This window comes from Ambystoma mexicanum, chromosome 5p (genome assembly GCF_040938575.1).
Source record: "Ambystoma mexicanum isolate Mex_15411 chromosome 5p, UKY_AmexF1_1, whole genome shotgun sequence".
Classification (NCBI taxonomy): domain Eukaryota; kingdom Metazoa; phylum Chordata; class Amphibia; order Caudata; family Ambystomatidae; genus Ambystoma; species Ambystoma mexicanum.
Window position 1 is genome coordinate 34485183 of NC_090930.1, and position 20657 is coordinate 34505839.

The window sequence follows — 20657 nt, forward strand, 5'->3', positions numbered from 1 at the left end:
TTTGAAGAAGAAAATGCAAACTTACAAGAATCGCTAATCGAACAACTAAAAGCCATTGAACTATGACAATTGGTCAAAGGAGCAACACACCTGGCAGGAAACACACTCGACCCAATCTTCACCAACAAAAATCTGATCGCCACCACACCTCAAATACAGATACTCGGGGGTGACTACCTAATCATCCCGTTTGTGATCATGCTACCAACTAAAACAGCCAAGCAGCCCGATAAACTTCCAACTATCACAAAAAGAAACTGGAAAGCCCTCAAAGCTAGCTATTTAATAGAACAACTTGAACTCGCAAAACCAACTACCACTAACCTGGATGAAGCTGACCTCGACAGAAGAACAGAGCTACTTCACAAATGAATAGCGGAAACAATTGACGCCATTTCCCCAGAAAAAACGTTCACCCCTTCACAAAAGAGAGCAATGGCAAAATGGTTCACCCCAATACTCAACACCATGAAAAAGAACAAGGAATTGAAACTAGAATGGAGGAAAGAATGCGACCAAGCAAAGAGAGCACATTTTCAACGACAGATATGATCTTACAGAAAAGAAATTCAAAGGGCCAAAAAGAAACACTAGGACAGCAGAATCGCCCAAGACGCCAACTCCCAAAAAGAACTGTTCAACATCATAAATGAAATGAGGAACCCGCCTGTTAGGCAAAGTTATTATGCAATACCCTTTGGGAACACAACAACTCTGACTACAGCTAATGGGAAACCCAACCTTTGGTATAAGCTTGTACTACACAGTTTTGGTAGCGTGTTGAGCAGCCAGGCTTATCTCTAGAGGGGTCAATGTGAGCTGTAGGGGAGTTACACAGAGATTCACAATAAGTATTCAAATAAACACTTACACTCAAGGTTTCTTGAATAAACAAATATTAATTTATCAGTCAGTTAGAATAAGCCTTCTTCAGAAGGGAGCAATATAAAAAGCAACACACAAATATATTTCAATACTATACACTCATAGTTTCTAAATCAGGAAAGACCCTTATGGGATGGCCCACAGACACAACCTACACCATCAGGTGACTTCAAAAGCTAAAGTGCTGGGGACATTAATATCTTACTGTTTGCATATAGAATATTGTTAAAAGTTGGTAAAAGGAAAGGTTTATTAGAACAGACAAGAGACCATAAATATTCGTAAGCAGGCAAATACTTTTGGATCTCCTAAGCCGAGTCATTATGTATAACAGGCTAGGCCAAAGTCAATGAACAACAGTCTTATATGGGATGAAGCACCTCTGAAGTCTTTGCGCAATGTTTTAGAAGTCTTTGAAGAAAAGAATAATCAATTGTAGGGCCACAAGCCGTTAGACTTGTGAGTGGTAGAAGATGCAAGCAACTCTTAGTTCTCTTAGACTTTTTACAGTACCTTTGTATTGAAGAAAAAGTGCAGCAGATGACTTTCTGTTCCTGAGCAGCTCTGCAGATCTCACTGTTCCTGGGCCTCGGTCATGGGGACAAGAGGGAGGCCTTCTGGAGACTCCTGCACTGCAATGGAAAGGTCACCGCTCACAACCCGCTATCTTCAAATCAGTGGCTGTTCAGTATTTCAGCTCCTCGCGTCTACCGCAAATAGCAACACCGCGGTTCCTGGCTGTAGAGATGGGCTTTCCTTGCTTCTGGGGTCCCGCACACTGTTGAGGGGCTCAGGCTCGGTCACTCCTGCTTCCTGGGAGTACGGAGGATCTTCCTGGAGCTCTAGGCCAGCTTAAAAGCAACACCTACAATCTGGTGTTCCTCTGTACTGTTTCCAGCAGCAACTCTGTGGAAATTCAGCAAGCTCTGAGAAGCTTTGGAGTTAATTGGTCCCACCAACTCAAGGGGGGGGAGAAGTCGTCCTTGCAGGGGCTTCTTTGTCGATACAAATTTGGAGTTTTAGCATAGCAGCAGGGCTTCACCGGGCAAACCAATGGTCCAGGAGTTGCAGCAGCCGTCATCTTCAAGTTCTTCTTCGGTTCCTTTGTCCAGTGGTCGACTCTGCCTTCCAAGCCAAAAGCCTCGACTTTATTTTTTTAAAAATGTTTTATTGGTTAAATAATGTTCAACCTTTAATATGATCACATATCATATTTACATATTTATCAGCCTCTCTATATCCATTAGTATTCCTCTATATTGACCTCTTGTCAGATCATTCTATTTAAAATCAAATGAGTTCCTCGATGGCGGTCTTGCTCAGAAGTTTCTCTACACGTTTTAGTGCATCAATTGTTCGACCTAATCTATTTGCTGTTAGAATGTTCTCCCACACTTCTTCCTCCTCCTTAGAATCGCAATCCTGAGTCTGGAGATTCATTTCCTCTTACCTTATCTTATTTAAGGCAGTACATCTCAGAATTCTGTGTCTTATAGTTTCAATTGATTTTCTTTCCTTGCAGTATCTACAACTAGCTTCATTTCTTGTTGATTTCTTCCTTTTCAGCAAAACTTCTCATGTTGCCAAGGTATTTATCCTAATTCGTAATAGGTCTCTGTAATGTGCTGATGGAAATTTTAACATGTAGAGTGGTAATTTATTGATCTTAGCGCGCTCCCAAGATCAATGCTTACACTGTCTAAGACTGTTTTGCATCGGTCTCTCCATCTCTGAAGGCACCTATCCTTTTGTTAAACCCCTTCCGAGAAGTATCACAAAAGGACCTGGAGGAGTATCTAACACATTTCCTGTAAAGAGAAATGGACTTCCACAGGACTTTTAACTCTAGGGAGTGTAATCTCAACTCATATCGGATTAGTGCCAGGGGTAGGGAGTTTGGTAATCTCCGGATCTTCCTCCTAAAGTAACCTTCGCAAGTCTCCCAAACTTTCCAGGTTAAGATTACTATGGTCTCAGCCCTGTATGTTAGGACCACTGCTACCTTTTGTTTATACAGGTCACAATAGGAGTCAGCGAGAAAGCACCTGTGATGTAAGGCCCTTCCTTGGTTCGTCAATTTCAGTAGCTTTTCTTTGACCAGCTGATAGTGACCCATCTCGTTGATGTTTTTATTAATCCGTATTCCAAGATAAATTGAGTCAACTACCTCAAATTGTCGTTGGTCAATAGTCCATTTAAAAGGCAGATTCTTTCCCATCTTACTGGATGCAGAGCTCATAAGTACCTTAGATGTATCTACATTGACTTTCATTTGATTTTCTTCCAGATAAATCTTAAAGGCTGCCAGTCTTTTCTGGAGACCTATTGCGGTTTGGTCAATAAAGACCAGGTCGTCTGCATATAGGATCCACATAATTTCACCGCCTTCAGTATTTGGTGGGAAAGCTCTTCTTTGCTGCTGGGAGATCTTCATGTCCACCAAGTACAGGGCAAAAAGGAATGGAGCAAGGGCACACCCTTGCTTTATCCCTCGATAGGTGTGTATTTTCCTGGTTATAGTCCCTTCTCTTGCCAGTTGGATCTGGATAGTGGTGCCAGTGTAAAAGGCTTTTATTGCATCAAGAAGGTCCTCCGGGCAGTTCCATGACTTTAGCTTTTTCCAGAGCCGTTCTCTACTTATAGTGTCGAAGGCTTGTTCCAAGTCTATGAACCCTAGATACTCTCCCTTTGTTTCCAGAGCCCGTTGTTTCAGGCGATTTATAAGAAATAGATTGAGTGACGTGCCTACTCCACTTATAAAGGCCGTTTGATGCTTGTCCAAGATGTTCTCCTTAATTGCCCAATTTTTAAGATCTCTTAACTGTATTCCTGCAAAGATTTTCCTGATAGAATTTAATAGGGCAATTGGCCTGTAATTCTTCAGTTCACTATGGTCTCCTTTTTTAAAGATTTGGACTTTAACCGCCTCCTTCCATGATGGTGGCACTGTTCTCGTTTCCTTCACCCTGTTGAAAATCAGGTAAATCAAATCAGCCCAGTCCTCTTTGCTTTCTTTTAGCATCTCGTTGGAGGTTCCATTGGGCCCCGCTGCCCGCGATGAACTAAGTTTATTTATTCTTCCTAGTATTTCCAGGTGATCAAACTCGATGTCCCATTCCTTCAAGTTTTGGATTTTCCCAGTGACTTCTTTATGATGTTTGCATTCAAAGAGGGATGTATAATGTTGTATCCATCTTTCCTCAGGAACTTGATATATTATTGAAGCTGTTTGGAGGTCATCCCCTTTATTATATCCCATAGATGTTTAGGGTTGCATACGCGCACCGCCGCTTACATTCTTTCTGCGTCCTTTCACAGTTTTATAATCCTTGTCTCCTTCAACCAATTTTTATGATTGTTTAGTTTTCCTAATCAACTCCCATTTCTCAGGCAGGTCACTCTTTAACAGCTTTTGTAAATTAGCTCTGTATTCTTTCCTTTTCTCTACCAGATCTTTTTGGTAAGCATGTTTCCTATTAACAGTCACGATCTTACTTGAATTTTTTTGAATTTCAAAATCCTTCAGCAGCCATCGATCGTCCACTTCTGTCGGATTTACGGCCAGATGTTGATCGCAGGACTCTACCATTTTAGGAAGTAAATCCTGTTTTATTCTGAGTTTATTCCTGCCTCTTGAGACTTCAACTGAGGGTAAATGAGCTTTTTTAAGTTTGTTGACTGTCCAATTCATTTCATTGTCCAACATGCCATGATCACCTGTTGTTTCCTAACAGTTAAAGATTTAATATATTTCACACAATTTCCAGCCACACAACAATAATCCAAGCATGCCCCACTGGATCCGCTGAACCAAGTATTCGCCCCTTTAAGATCCCCCTTAATTGGTCCATTTAACATTTTCATCGAGCGAATGTCCATCTCGGTTTTCCAGTGTTTAGCCTTTTGTTCCAATTCTATGATCTTTGTTGGCTTTCCATCTTAATGTTCAGATCACCACATATCAATATCAGCCTATTTGGATCCTCTATCATTGATATGTCTATTTCTTCCATGATATTTCTGATGTATTTATAATTTTTTCCTTCCATCTCGCTCCAATAGGTATTTATCAACAGGATCTTAACTTTCTCACTCCTAGTACCTTTGTTGATACTAAGGATCTGTACATGGGGATTTCAAATGGAGCACTCCTCTTCATGTAGGTCATTATTTATTTTTACCAGGACTAGGAGACCTGCATTTGGCCTCCCCTTTTCACCTTTTCTTGCGGGGTTCATAAATACCTCATAGCCTTCACATACTGGTTTTTCCCTGATCCAGGTTTCCTGGAGGCAAATAATCTTGTATTCTTCAAGGAAATGGTCTTCACCGGTTTATAGGTGATTGAAGCCCTGCATGTTCCAAGATGCAATTCTGATTTTCTTTGCCTCCTTTCCATGTTCAATCTATTGCTTCTTCTAGGCCGCCAGGACCTTGGCCATCCAAGACCAGTCAGCCTCCATTGAGACCTTTTGTTGTAGGGGCTCCTTCACCCCTTTCAAGTTCCCAGAATTATCGATCGTAAAGGTTAACTTTACAAGTACGTCCCTTCAGGGGTTATGTCTTTTATTTCCTCCTGTTAGCAGTTTTTTCAGTTGATTATTCCCACCCTCTTTCTTCTGTGTCTCTCCGTTTTATCATCTGAATCTGATATTTTTTGTGTGTGAACATGCCCATTTTCTTTGTTCATTCTGTCCCCTATTTCGTGGGAGGTTTTTGATGAGCCCTTTTCCCGAGATGCTTCTTTAGCCCTCTCCTTTTCTCTAGATATCAAGTTCTCCACGGATTTATAAGCCATCACTTTATAACCTAGTTGAGCAATTTTGACCTTCATTTCCATCGACGAGTCTTTGATCATACTGGTTCTTAGATGCAGTATTACCCGGTCCAACCTTTTCTACGTTTCAAATTCCACAATTGTAATGTCATCAGGCGTTGGGTATCGCAGAGTTGGAATTTGCCATAGGAGGAGCATCCCTTTTTTGCGATTTAAGTGTCTCCCCTTTATCTTTTCCAATTTTCTCAATTTTCACTTTGTCAGCACTTCCACAGTTCGTTTTTTTGATACCCTTTGTTTTCTGGCCTTTCTTGTCTATCATTGATTTTTCTTGACGTCTTCTCAGAACTTTTAAAGGCATTGGGCCTCATTCCGAGGTTGGCGGTAAGGGGTTAATGGCGTCGGTAAAGGTGCCGGAGCCGTCAACCCCTTACCGCCTTATTACACTTCACTACATTGCAACAACACTTGACGGCTACGGAACGAAAAGCACATCTAAGCTCAGCGAACGTTGCTAACCGAACTGAGACTGCCAACGGCACATCACAGCTCTCTTGCTCTTTTGCCGCTTAACCTCACTAACCGTTCCCGCCCTCTTTTCTTTTCAGACCCGCCAGGGGACCACTACGCTGGTGATAGTGAGCGGTACAAATATCCTTTAAAGTAACATAATTGTAATTCTCCCTAACAGGAAAGTTGCCAAAAGAAAATCTTTCCCAACACCCTACAGACTTCTCAGCACACATATGTGGAAAGGTAGATGTGAATTGAGAATCCATGCTACATTCCCTATGTCACTACACTGTATTCTGGGATTCTAGAGCATCTTGACTACCTTTGTTATCTTTTCTTTTTCTTCTCAGTTTGCATTATTGTCGGTTTCCTTGTTTTTCTGTGCCTTTTTATACAGTATAAAGAAACAGTTGGAGAATAGGACTGTGGTGCTTTTTAGAAACTGGGTATTTTAATGTAAATAAAGAATCTTCGTAAATCCTGATAAAAATGTGCATGTCTTGAAAAGAGGAGTTTTCGCTGTTAAACTGCCAAAGGTTCTGCACAGAGGTTGTTTTCATTGTTAATTTAATAAAGATATTTGTGATGTTAGACTTCCTTTTTTAAAAATACAGACTTGTTCCTTCCTGTTAACCCCATCAGTCCTGCCCTCCCTAAACCAGTGTTTTTCTCTCGTTTCCGATCTGTGCAGGTTGGAGGGATGTTTGACACAGTTCAGCGGAGCACCCAGCAAACAACAGAGTGGGCCGTGCTGCTTCTCGACATCATCAGCAGTGGCACCGTAGACATGCAGTCGAACAAGTATAGTAGACTGGATATCCACCCTTTTCAGAGCACATCTTTCCTTGTATTTCTGTTGTCTGTCCACTGCCTGCCATCAGTCTTCATTCTCCTACTCATGTCTTTGTCTCTTGAGCAACTGCATATTCTCCATAACCTTTGGTACCTGACCCCCAATTTAAATCCTCCTTTGTTTAGCATAAAAACATCCCCACTTAAGGAACATAGATTAATGTCAAAGAGAGAGACATTCATAGATCCAGAAGGTGTAGCTAGTAGAACCTTTATAAATGCCAATAACTGAACGGTTCTACTTGAATCGTGAGTTCAGAACCTGTCTGCTTACCCAAAAGATGTATTTACCCCTGCCTATATTTGGGACAAATAGTGGGGTTACCAGGGGGCCAGGCCCCAGCCAGATCTAGTGAGTGATGATTCTACAGATGGTATGGAGAGGAACCCCTGACCAATGTACTTAGTCTCCATCCAATGGCAGAGGATGTTACATCAGGCAATTTAGGGACACCGTCACTTTAAGAAACAGTTTCCATTCTTGGGAGGTGAAACAGAACGGGTTTATGGATTTTTTGTTTGCCTTATTCCCAAACACTTTATTTTTTGTAAAATATACAGTTTTAGACACTCTGCTTTTAAGGGAGTGGAGCCCCAAACTTAAAGAAAACCTTTAGCTGTTGAGATGCATTTCTTGAATCTAGCCTGGTGGATGGATTTTAGGACACCACCCGAGTTATAGTGAACAGGGAACTCTGAGAGGTTTGCGTTAAGGAGATATTTTTTTTTACAAATCTATCCTTCTCCAGCATGGGATCTGGCAAGGACTTGCATGCTTATGAATATTCCTTGTCGTCTGGCTGAGAATTCTCTGTAAAAATGAAATCTGTTTTGCTATATCCTGAACACTGCTAGTCTCCTCTACAACCAATCACAGTCCTTTGGGTCTCCTGATTTGCCGCTGGACTCTTCCTCAGCTTCTGTGTCTTTCTTTCCCTCAGCTTTCATCCCTCCGATCCGATGCACTCAGCTGGACATACCTTGGATAATCTCATCTAGGCAGACATCCCCATATCCAACCCTCTCACTACACCTCTCTCCTGTTATGACCATGCTCTCCTGTCCTCTCGCCTGAATATCCTAGGTCCCCCGGCTAAGCCTCTGCTTGCACTGCCAGTCTCCTTCTATGTCATTTGACCGATTAAGCGAGTGTCAGTTCCTGCTTTTGCTGCCACTTTCATTCCACATCCCACACTGACTCTGTCCCTTCTAATCCTCACTTCTGTCGCCAAACCCTGGATATCCTTGCCCCTGTCATGATGATCCACAAGAAGCCTGCCTCCAAGCACAACACTTGGTATGACTCCGACCTAGCGCCTCTGAAACGCAAGTGCAGTGTTGCTGGGCGGCAGACTGGCTGCCACCTGCTCCCAAGGCAATACAGACTCATGTGCTCGAAGAAGAGGAACTACATCCAAGCCTGCATCTCTGGGGCACAAACAACATGGGCAAACTGTTTCAAATCTGCAAAGAATTTGCCAAACCTTTTGCAGTCTCCAGTTCTCCTTTGCCATCCCTGACCCTTTGTACTTCACTGGCCTCCCACTTCTTAACCAAAACTGAGGACATCCTGTCCTCACTTTCCTCTTCTCCCCTCCATCCTCCCTCCCCATCTTCCAGGCCTCCCTTGGCCCTTCTCTCCTCTTTCTCGCCCATAATACTGTATGTGGTATCTAGACCAGTCCCCTCTATGAAATTCTCCAAACAGGTGCTCCCCTGCTCCTCCAATACTATCAAGGACAACATTGCCTACTTGCGCAAGCCTTGGCTGATTTCTGTAATCACTGCTTTGCCACTGGCTCCTTCCCGCTACCCCTAAAGCACTCCCTTGTGCATCCTCTCCTCAAAAGGCCCTCTGCTGACCACTCCTGCCCGGCTAACTACCGTCCTAGCTCCATTACCCCCTTCCTGGGCAAATCCTTGGCGAAGCTGGTCATCTCCCAACTGATCAACTCACCGAATCTGTTGGTTGTCTCCACGACCACCAGTCTGGCTTCAGAACAGCAATGGGGACGGAAACTGCTCTGCTGAACGCCTGTGAAGACTTGCTCTCAAATCTTGATTGCAACTCTCCATCCGTTCTTATCCTTCTGGATCTTTCGTCTGCCTTTCCTGCCACAGCCAATCATGCCACTCTGATAAATCTGCTCTGTGACACCCTTGGCATCACAGGTCTGGCACTGGACTGGTTGACCTGATTCCTCTCCGACCGACCTTCCCAGGTTCAACTTGGCCCATTTCTCTCCCCCATCACAAACTCCACCTGCAGCGTCCCTCAAGGCTCTATCCTCTTGCCCCTCTGGTCCACCTGTTCTCCTCCTTCTCTCCTCACTTCCAGTGTTGTGCAGACGACATAGCTCTCCTTCAGGCTTCCTTCTTCTGCCTCCGATTCCTCCTCTCTCATCCTTCACTGTCTGACTGCTGTTCAGTCATGGTGTGTTGCCAGTGTTCTGCCGTAATGCCTTAATTTCCTCACCTTCCCCCCGAAATGCATTGTCTCCAGAGATCAGGTCCTCTCTAAGCTGGACTTTTGCAACCACCTCTTCCTCAATCTTCCTTTATCCTCCCTTCACCACCCTCAACTAATCCAGAATACGACTGCAAGACTTATCCTTGGCTTCAAGCCCAGGGACTGTATCTCTCCAGCCCTAAAATCTCTTTATTGTCTCCTGGTTTCTGCTAGGATCAAGTTGAAGACCCTTTGCATCATCCACATGGCTTTCTGGAGCCTGGGTCCCGATACATCCAACTCTCTCTCACTGAATACCTCCGTGCTAGTGCCCTTCAGTCATCGAGCTCCAACTCTCTGCAGATCTGACTCTTCTCTAAGGAGAGAGTGGAGGGTAGATCGCTCTCCTCCCTCTGGAATGGTCTCCCTGCCCCTCTCAGGCTTGAGCCGGATTCCTTAAGTTCTGGAAGCTCCTTAATACCCTCCTTTTCTCTTCTTCCTTCCCTTTCCCCCCATCCCCTGTCTGCCACAGTGACTGGCTGCCTGGTTCCCTCTGAGTTCTACAGGGCACCAGGATACCCCCCCTGCTCTGTCAACCCCCCTCCTCGCACTGGACCTGCACCCCATGCAATCCCTAGCACCCGCCTAGCCCTGTGCACCCCCCCCCCCCCTGATCCCTCCTTTCACTTGCACTCTCTCCTCTTTACCCTGCAATTCCCCTCCCATCCTGGCACATTCACATTTTGTGCAGACAGGCAAACTCCCCCCTACCCTCCACCTCCCTCACACTTCTCGTTACTGCACTTGCGCAATTGGAATCTCACAAGGCCTAGTAGGACTGTTATTGTTATATTTCTTACTTATCCAGCATGCGGTCTGGCATGGATTCACATGCTCGTGAATATTCCCTGTCGTCAGACTGGGAATCCTCAGTAAATGAGAAAACAGTTACCCTTTCACTTACAAACTGTGTTTCTCCTCTAAACCAATCACTGTACTGATTTTTACCACACGTTCAAGTGTTGCGAGTTCTCGAGGTGACCAATTCTATGTTAGCCAAAAAGAGCCTGTGTGTTCTTCTCTTCATCTGCCGTCAAGCGGGGATCCGTTGTCTGTGATTATCAGCGCCCCTGAAGAGCTAGGATCCTTGCGTTTTTATCGAAGTTTCCAGAAGGCCATCAGGCCAGTCCACACCTCCGACCATGACGGAGGAGAAGGAAGGGAGTATCCTTTTCAAGATCTGCACCAGATGCGGACTGCGGAACGTGTTTGTGGAGGACAAACACCTTCAGTACCTCTTCTGCCTTCACCCGGACCACAAAGGAGGAGATTGCGAGATCTGCCTCGGCGATGAAGGATCGACACAGTAGACTGGCGATGTGGCTAAGCGCTGAGGCCTCTGCTCTGTGACCCAACCAGGTTCATGCCTCACCCAGGATCGGCCTGTCCGAAGAGCGGGCTTCTAAGTCCTTTGAGGGCGCTCCACCCGTGGGGGCCCAAGACAAGGCCAAGCCCTGAAGTCTGCTTCCGTCTGGGGGGCTACGGGATGCCGCGCATTGGTTCCCTCGATGAGCAGTGCGTGATCAACGTCTCCATCTGTCTCCATCGCCAGCTATCGATCAAGCTTCCCCTCAAAAAGAAAGTCGGCCAACCCGGCTAAGCTGTGGGAGAAGCCAGAGAATCCTAGGGTGGAGGAAAGGATGGCCAACCTGCCCAAGAAGGCCCAGGCAGCGCAGGAGAGATCTTCGTCGACGATTGTGCTGGTGGTGGCGGCTCTTTCGAAAGCCAAAGGGGCTGACCCATGAAAGTAGCCCCTACTGCGCCCAGGGTGTCCCTGCCCCCGAGGCGGGAGGCCTCAGCCAGGGCAGTGGCGAAGTCTGCTGGCACACCAGAGAAGAGGATGCCGTTGCTGAGCCCACCTCAGACCCCTTATGGTGCAAAAAAGGGGTGGGAGGCGATTAAGTCCCAGGCCAGCCACATTCCATACCTCAAGACATGGATGTTTTGTCCCTGGATGACGACGACCTGGATTCCCTGCACATGGTCAACTAGCCAGTGGAGAATGACGGCGCAGGACGGACCTAGTGTACCCATCACGCCTGCTCAGCCGAGAGATGGATCCGTGGACATTGTTTTGACCCTACACACGCGGGTGTCAGAAATCCAGAAGAGGATGCCACAGGCCCCGGATCAGCCTTGGGCTAAAAAGAGGAAGCGCCATCCGCTGCCCCCGCATCAACCTCCACACCCACGCCAGGTGCCCTCCCCATCCCCTGATGGACCCACGGACGGACACGGCCACAATGATGGACAGCGAGGGGAAGAAGTTGAACGCCATGGGAAGGAAGGCCATTTACTCCGACGTCGCATTGGCAATATCTGGCCAGGTACGACAGGGAACTGTGGTACAAGCTGGACCCGATTCTGCAGTTCCTACCCGACAAACAGGTGGAGACGATCGCACTCCTCCAGGAAGGTGAAGTGGTGACGGACCATGCCATTACAGTGGCCCTGGACATAAGTTTCCGGCAGATGGGGAGCAGTGTCTTGCTACGTAATGTAGGCTGGCTGAAGGCCACCAATTGCCGCCAGAAGGTCCAGACAAGGGTAGTGGACATGCCCTTTGATGAGGATAACCTCTTCGGGAAGGCCATCGACAAGTCCTTGCAGGACATCAAGACGGATACGGTACGTGCCGTGGGTACTCCAAAAGCACCGCTCTTCCTTTTGCAACTCCTGCAGAAAGTCGGGCAGAACTACAAAAGGTTTTGGTGTAGGCTCCTATTCGTACCATCAGCCTCTCTCAGTCCACGATCCAGGAGGCCTACAGAGGCCGTTCCAAGGCTTTCCGTTGTTGCCCGCAAGGTGGAACGCAGGCACCGAAGCAGGACTGAACCGGCCAGGATTTCAGGCCTTCACCGATGCACCCCGGTGGGAGACCGGCTGACGGGATTCATCAGCGAGTGGGTAAAGATCTCCACCGACATATGGGTGATCGACGCTCTCGGCCTTGGAAATATTCTGGCGTTTCAGCAAAGGTGTCTGCGGATCCCCCTTGTTGACCCGGCAGTAGCAGCACATCCCTTATCTCCTGCAGGAGGTACGGTCCATGCTAAAAAAAAGGGACGATGGAGGTAGTTCCAAGACGACTCTGGTGCTCCGGAGTCTACTCCAGATACTACTTAGTCAAAATGAAGACGGGGGCGCTGGAGGCCCATTCTAGACCTGCAATGTCTCAATAAGTACCTCACATTGCAGGACGTGCTCGTCCAACTGTAGGAAGGAGACTTCTTGACGTGGCTTGATCTGGAGGACGCCTTCTTCCACGTCCCTATTCACAGGAAACATCGAAAGTTTCTACTCTTCGTGGTGCAGGGAAGACACTACCAGTTCGAGGCCCTCCCTTTTGGCCTAAAGTCGGCTCCCAGGGTGTTCACGAAGTGTCTGGCACCAGTGACGGCCTATCTACATCTGAGGGATACACGTGTACCCGTACCTCGACTGGCTCATCCGGGCCAAGTCCAGAGAAGTAGCCATCGAACACATCGAGACTACCGTCCACCTGCTGATGGATCTGGGGTTCTCCATCAATTATCCGAAGACCCGCTTAACACCATCGCAAATCGCACTGTTCCTAGGCGCCTGACTCAACGCGTTCTCCTGCCTAGCGTCGTGCTCGGAGGAGAGGGTAGCGACCATGCTGTGGAAAGTGCAACAGCTGTTGTCACTGAAGACCTCCAACCTGCGGACCATCAAGTCACTGCTCGGCATGATGTCGTCTTGCATCTACCTTAACCGGCTCTGCAGGTTGCGGATGCAACCGCTTCAGGAGTTCCTGGACGCTCGCTGGATTCAAGTGCACGGAAGCTTCACGGACAAGGTCCCTCTTGACAAGGAGTTCCGTCGGGCAGTAAGGTGGTGGGGCGTACACTCCCAACATCGCCCAATGCACAGGGTTTCAAACCCCCCATGCCAGGAGACGGTCAGCACGGACGCTTCCCTGGATGGCTGGAGAGCCCACACCAGACGTCTGCACAGGGCAGAGGCCTGTGGCTGCCGGAGGAGAAACATCTCCACATCAGTATCCTGGAGCTGCAGACAGTGTTCTGGGCCTTCAAGTTTTTCCTTCCGTCCCTGAAGGGCAATTTTCTACATCAGGAAGCAGGGGGGCACTCTATCCCAATCACTCTTCAAAGCGGCGCAGAACTTGTGGCACTGGGCTGTCGGACAAGAGATGTTCCTATCCCCTTTCATCGGACCGGTGTTAGGAACACGATCACTGATTTCCTCAGCAGGGAGTTGTGCTCCTGCCTCGAGTGGGAACCTCGGCAGGACCCAGGTGGACTGCATCTTCATCAAGTGGGGCAGGCACCAGATCGATCTGTTTGCGACGGTGGCAAAGTCCAAATGCCATAAATTTGCCAGTAGGTTCCACAAGCCGAGGAGCATGGGGAAAGCTTTTTCCATCCCGTGGGATTTGCCCGTTTCTTTACGCATTCCCCCCGTTGCCTCTCCTGCTGCAAGTCATAAGTGAACTCAAACAGTGCTGATGCAATATGATACCTGTCGCACCGGCGTAGCCGAGGCACATTTGGTACCCGGACCATCTCAACTTGCCAGCATCGCTTGCAGTGAAGCTGCCAGTGGTTGCGGATGTGCTCACCAGAGACGGAGGTGCAATACTGCATCACAAACCAGGATCGCTGAACCTGAGGGCTTGGCTCCTGCAGCACTAGAGTTTGGAGGATACGAGTTGCCGGCAGACTGCAGGGAGGTCCTTGCCAATGCCAGAGTGTCATCAACTCTTAAGTGCTACGGTCACAAGTGGAAGCGTTTTGCGACATGGTGCTGGTGGCAGAAGATTCACCCCTCTGGGGGTCACGGCCCGCAGATTTTTCCATACTTGTTGTCCTTGGCCAAGGCAGGGCTGGCGCACGCCTCTATCAAGGTGCATCTGGCGGCTATCTCCGGCTACACTGGGTCTACCGGAGGATCTTCTCTTTGGTCCCACCATCTCGTCAAGGCGTTCCTCAAAGGACTATTTCAAACTTTCCTGCCAGTAAAGGTTCCTGCCCCAGCGTGGGAACTCAACGTGGTGCTGGCGAGGCTCATGGGAGCCCCCTTTGAGTCTCTGCATCAGGCCCCCTCATGTTCCTCTCATGGAAAACTGCTTTGCCTGTGGCCATCACCTCTGCCTGGAGGGTGGGGGAGATGCAGGCCCTATCCTACAAACGGCCATATCAGACTTTCCACGAATCGAGAGTGGTGCTTCAGACGCACCGCACCTTCATGCCAAAGGTTCCATTGGAATTCCACCTCAACGAGCCTTTGGTTTACCTGTGTTTTTTCCGAAGCCTTCGTCGCTGGCTGAAAGGGCTTTGCCCTCATTGGACGTTGCTTGTGCTGTGAAGTTCTTTGTGGCTTGCACAAAGAGGTCTCAGAAAACGTCTGAACTGTTTGTGAACTATGGTCCTGTGAACCATGAAAAGGCCTTGTCCTAGGCTTCCATCTCCAGGTGGCGCTCCGGTTGTATAACACACTCATCAGTTGGCAAACCGACCGCTTCCACCAGATCGATTGCTGTGAAGACGGCATTCCTGTCTGATGTGCCCTTACTAGACATCTGCCGGGCTGCTATGTGGAGGTCTATGCACACCTTCACGAGGTTCTACTGTGTTGACAGTTATTCCAGGGAGGAGTCCAGGGTCAGCCAAGCAGTGCTACGCAACCTGTTCGCTTGAAGGTGAGCCTGTTCCGGAAGTAAGAGTAATTGCTTCTGTTGAGCCTTGCCACCTCCTGTGGTTGTGTAATGTTGTACTGCTATGTATTTATTCATGAGCTTGTGAGTCTATGCCAGACCCCATGCTGAGAAGGAACAAGTTACTTTCCTGTAACTATTGTTCTCCAGTATGGATCTAGCATGGATTCACATGTGAACCTTCCCTCCCATCCCTCTGCAGCCCTTGTTGGTCAAACTCCCCCTTATGTGCTTACCAAATCTGAAGCTGGCTGCCAGAGGAGGGGCTTAGGGAGAGGGCAGTCATAGGCTGGGGGCTGTATGACCCAGAGCTCAGTGATTGGTTTATAAGGGAAAGACAGTTTGAAAGTGAAACTGTTTTTTCTTTTACTGAGGATTCCCAGTCTGATGACACGGAATATTCATGAGCATATGAATCCATGCCAGTCCCATGCTGGAGAACAACAGTTACAGGTAAGTAACTTGTTCCTTCGAAGGTATTGTGTCCTCCGACGTATTCCTTATCTTGATAGATTATTTCCAGCTTGCTGGCCTCGGAAAATGTTTTTAGTGGAGGGTGCTGCGCGTCGACGTCCCTCGAGTTGGTGTTGCTCGACAGCCTCAGTATCAGTGCCGACGTCATTGTGCGTATAAATAGACTTGTGCAGCGTCCGTTGCTCAGTTCCGTTTTGAAGCTTAAGCGTAGCTGTGCATGCATTGGTTATTGACCTTGAAGGAGCGTAAGCTGCAACTACAAGCAAAGTTTTACTGAGGGGATGGATGGAAGGGGCGATGAGGAATACGTCGGAGGAACATCCCATCGAAAGAACGTTACAAGCTAAGAAGTAACTTGTTCTTCGAAGGGATTGTGTCCTCCGACATATTCCTTATCTTGATAGACTCCCATAGCAGTGGTGTGTAAACGGAGGTGGGAGTAAAATTGTAATATTTCCCTTTAAGAATGAACAGAGAGTAACACAGCTTTGCCAAATCTTGTCTCCTGGCTAGAGAAGGAATCCAGATTGTAGAAGTTTGTAAAGGTATGTGCGAACGACCATGTGACAGCCGCACATATGTCTCGAATCGGTACCCCTCTTTGGAGGGCCAAAGAGGCTGCAATACCCCTGGTTGAATGAGCCCTAAGATTTTGAGGGGGCTCTTTCCCTGCCAGTTTGTAACATTCGAGAATGGCTAAAATAATCCATCTGGAAATGGTCTGTTTTGTGAGTGGCAATCCTAATTTGTGCCCTGTGTAACCTATGAACAGTTGGTCTGCTTGCCTTATCCTGGCAAGTCTGCTGATATAAAAACTCTAGGCTCGCCTTGGATCCAGCCTATGTAGCCTCTCTTCCTCTTTCCTGGATGGGGAGGAGGATAGAATGAAGGTAAGGTTATCTTCTGAGTTATGTGGAATTCGGAGACTACCTTTGGGAGAAAATTAGGCTTCACTTGTAGGACAACTTTGTCTTTGTGAAAAATTGTATGAGGAGGTTTGCAAGATAGAGCTTGTAATTCGCTCACTCTTCTGGCAGATGTCAAAGCCACTAGTAAGACTGTTTTAAGGGTGAGAAATCTTAATGAACAAGAATGGAGTGGTTCAAAGGGAGTACCCATCAGGAAATTTAAGACTAGATTTAAGTCCCACAAGGGAACTTGAAACGGCTTTGGGGGATAGACATTAGTTAACCCCTTCAGAAATTGAATTACTAGGGGTAATTTGAAATATGATGGCTCCTCCGCAGTGCGCTTGAAGATGGATAGCGCTGCGAGGTAGCCCTTGATCGTACCAACTTGAAGACCTGAATTCGCCAAATAGAGCAAAAAAAGATAACACCATTGGTGTCCTGCATGAAAAGGGTTCGATATTCTTTTCTCTACAACAGCTGCAAAACTTTTTCCAATGGCAGCGGTATAAAGCCTTTGTTGCTGGCCTTCTAGCCGAAAGAAACACCTCCATGACGTCATCTGGGAGGTCCCAATCCTTGTATCTCAACCTTTCAGAAACAAAGCGTGAAGGTTGAGGGTTCTGATGTCTGGATGGAGAACCTGACCTCCCTTCTGCGAGAGACGACCCTCCCTGTGTGTAAGACGAATCGGAAGGCAGATGGACATGTCCAGAAGGTCCGGTACCATTTTCTCCTGGCCCAGTCTGGGACAATTAGGATCATAGTCTTCCGGAATCTTCTCAACCTCCTGATCATCTGAGGAATGACCGGGACCGGAGGAAACGCGTACAGAAGTGGAAACTCCTAGTCCACTACAAACGTGTCCCCTAGAGCTCCTCTTAGGGGAAATTCCCTTGAACAAAACTGATCGCACATCCTGTTGATACTGGTGGCAAATAGATCCACTTGAGGGGTTCCCCAAAGGGCGAAGATCTCTTGAAGGACTTCCTGAGCTAGCTCCCACTCCTGGGAGACTGTGCTCTGCCTGCTCAGAGCGTCCGCTGTCAAGTTCTTCTCTCCGGCTAAGTGAACTGCCGATAGAGAGATTCCTTCTTGAATTGCCCAAAACCAGAGCTGCATCGCCTCTCTGCACAGTGGCAGTGATCCTACGTCTCTTTTGGGCTCCTTCTCTTTTTGCCATTTCTTGTATGCTTGCTGTTTCTGCAGTCTTCCCCTGCCATTCTAGGTGGGAAGCACCTCAGAGGAAGTTTTGTCTTTGGTGGGAATCCCAGGCTCAAGAGTGTCTGGAATGGCAGGAAGCGTGGGAGGAGTCTCAAACTCTGCAGCCCTTTGTCTTCTACCTTGCCTGAAAGAAACAACTCCGGGGGGGGGGCAAACTGTCCTGATTGAACAGCCAGACTGCCTGTGCTGTAAAATCCAGGGAGAGAATGCAGAGATTGTGCTGTAGTTCCTGATAGAAACTCTGAACCTGGAAGCTGCTGACAAGTCGACCACTGGATCTGAAACCGAAGAGGAAGATGATGATCCATAGGCTGTAGTGATTTCCAGCTACCGGGAGCCTGCTGTGTAACCGGAGCCTGCTGTAACCCTTTCTTCCAATCGACCTGGGGATCCCGAAAGGGATGACCCAGAGCCTATTGAAATCCACTAGACTCAAGAAGACCTGCATTTTGAGACATCCCACATTGTGCTGCGACCTTGCAAGGCTGCCATACCCCAATACCCTGGGACCTCGAGCCATTGTGTGGTGCACGGTCTTCAGAATTACGAATCGAGCTGAAAATGTGGACACTATTTTGAGTCCTAAAAGTCTCCTCACCAGAGTGCTGGACCTTGCAAACGACGAGAATCCAAACAACGATATTCAGCCTTCTTCTGCATCCTAAAAAGGGCGCACAAACCATAGAGCCGCATCCAGCTGTGACGAAACTCTTGCCTGGAGCTTTCTCTGTTGATCCCTGCCGCAAAATCCCTTCCAGAGTTCGGTCTACTGTCTTCATGACGAAGGAATCCATCTACCGGGTTTTTGGCTGCAGATCCTGAAGTCTTCCTGCTGCAACTCTTCTTCTGTTTTGAGGTACTATGTTGGCTAGGGTATTTACTTACCTTGAGACTGTGTGATTTCTGTAAAGCTTTTGGGTTATTTTCTGTGATTGGGAATCCTCTCATCCAGTTCACTCAGGACCACTGCTGGAATCCTCCTTGGGTGCCTTCCTTGAAGTGCCTGGACCCTAACTAACTTTAAAACTACTTACTTGTTTGAACAGTCTTCCCCAGGAACTCTTTTGCTGCAACAGAACCCTATCTCACCCTACCTACAGCTGGCACCTAGACCACTACAGTCCCTCAAACTCTTGCAATAGACTAGGGAAGGACTGGATAAGTAAAGGATTTTGTCTTGAAAAGAATAACACGTGTTTGAAAAGTACTTTCTTGTGAAAGAGCTGATTTGTAATTATTCAGTCTCAGAGGGGCAGTTACCAAAGTTCTTATTTAACTTGAAAGTCTGTTGTGCCATTCTGAAAAGTATATACCAGGTTATTTTACTCGCCGGTGAATTGGTTGTGCCTCCTTCCCAAAAGTAACGCTGTAGGCTTCAGTATGTCTTTCTGAGAAATAGATGTATTTGTTCCCCCAACTTGGTCTTGCTTCCCCTAACTTGCTGTATATCCTGTTTACAATAAGTCTGCCTTAGGTTTTACCTACCTAGAATAACATTGTCATTCATAAAGTTTAACATTCGGGTTTGCTTTCCCTGGTCTGTGTAACCTATCACCGGTGAACCGGTTAGCCTTAGACCTATATTTCCTGGTTTTTCATCAGTTTTGAGAATTACCAGTTCCCACAGGTCTAGATAGGGGTCCAATTTGTCTATCCACCTCTTCCTCAGAATCACTTCTTCCTCAGATGCAGAGTGGGTCAAAGACTTTCCAATTGGAGTCGTAATGATGGAGCATGGTTTGGGCTCCCATTTCCCTAATATTCTAGCCTTAGATTTGCCTTGGTTATAGGTTAACCTAGTAATACAAGGACTTACAGTTGGGTTCTCTGTAGAGGGTTCCACAGGCTCAGAGTGGTCTTTTAAGGTTGCCTCTCTAACCAATTTGGTTTGGTTCGGTTTCTTCCTACTGGGAGGCCTGGGGGTACTGGGAACTAAGCTAAACTAGAGTTATTAAGTCATTCCCCAACAGGACTCTCCCAGGCACCTCAGTCTGAATACTGTCAGGAATCCTCAGTCCTATTGTTACACTGAAAAGAGAGCTGGTAGAATTGGAACCATTTGGACAGGGCCTCCAGCAAATCTAGTGGGAACTTTGGGTGTCTGAGCAACCTCCTCAAGCTTGAAAAAGCTTTGATCCACAACTGTTCTGCTGGCCCCAGTGTATCTCATGGCTGGAGTGTCCTGGCCATTTACAAGAACACTTTTACAAGAACACTGTCCATATAATACCCTTTGTAGTTATCTTGAATGATGCTATACACATCCATATTCTGCTTCTTACACAGGCCCAGGGGATCTAAGGATACACTGTGTTGAACAGCCAAGGGTTCTTCAGCCAGTAGGTGAAAGTGTGCACTAGCCAGTTGTACTTCTCCCTCAGGGATGAAGGCTTAGGAGGCAGTGCTTTCCCCTGCAGGTTGACCTTTGCATCTGGGATCTCATTTCAGATGGTCTACAGTCCCACAGACATAGCATTTACCAAATGCTCTCTGGAATGGGGGTTCTCCAGCATGAGCTCTGGCATGGATTTGCATGCTCATGAATGTTCCCCGTCGTCGTGCTGGGAATCCTCTGTAAAGAAAAAATCAGTTCGGTTTCATTCCTGAACTGTCTTTCTCCTAACAACCAATCACTGAGCTGTGGGGGTCCTACTGCCCCCAGTCAATGACTACCCTCCACCTAAGCCCCTCCTCTGGCAGCCATCTTCAGATTTTTACTGCACGTACCAGGGTTGGGAGTCCTCGTGCTTAGCTCTCGAGCTTTTGCTGCATATTTCGCTTTTTGGATGAGTTTTACTCTATTTTCCGGTCAATCCA

General features: G+C 47.3%; 1 protein-coding gene across 5 annotated transcripts in view; it reads left to right on the forward strand.

Moving 5' to 3' along the window:
• MED12 (mediator complex subunit 12) overlaps positions 1–20657 on the forward strand; it is a 1704158-nt gene that overhangs the window by 1198824 nt on the left and 484677 nt on the right. For all 5 annotated transcript variants that reach the window (XM_069612388.1, XM_069612385.1, XM_069612387.1 and 2 more), the window contains exon 33: positions 6867–6976. In XM_069612388.1, coding sequence (XP_069468489.1) covers positions 6867–6976 — 110 coding nt within the window. The remainder of the gene's footprint in view (positions 1–6866; positions 6977–20657) is intronic.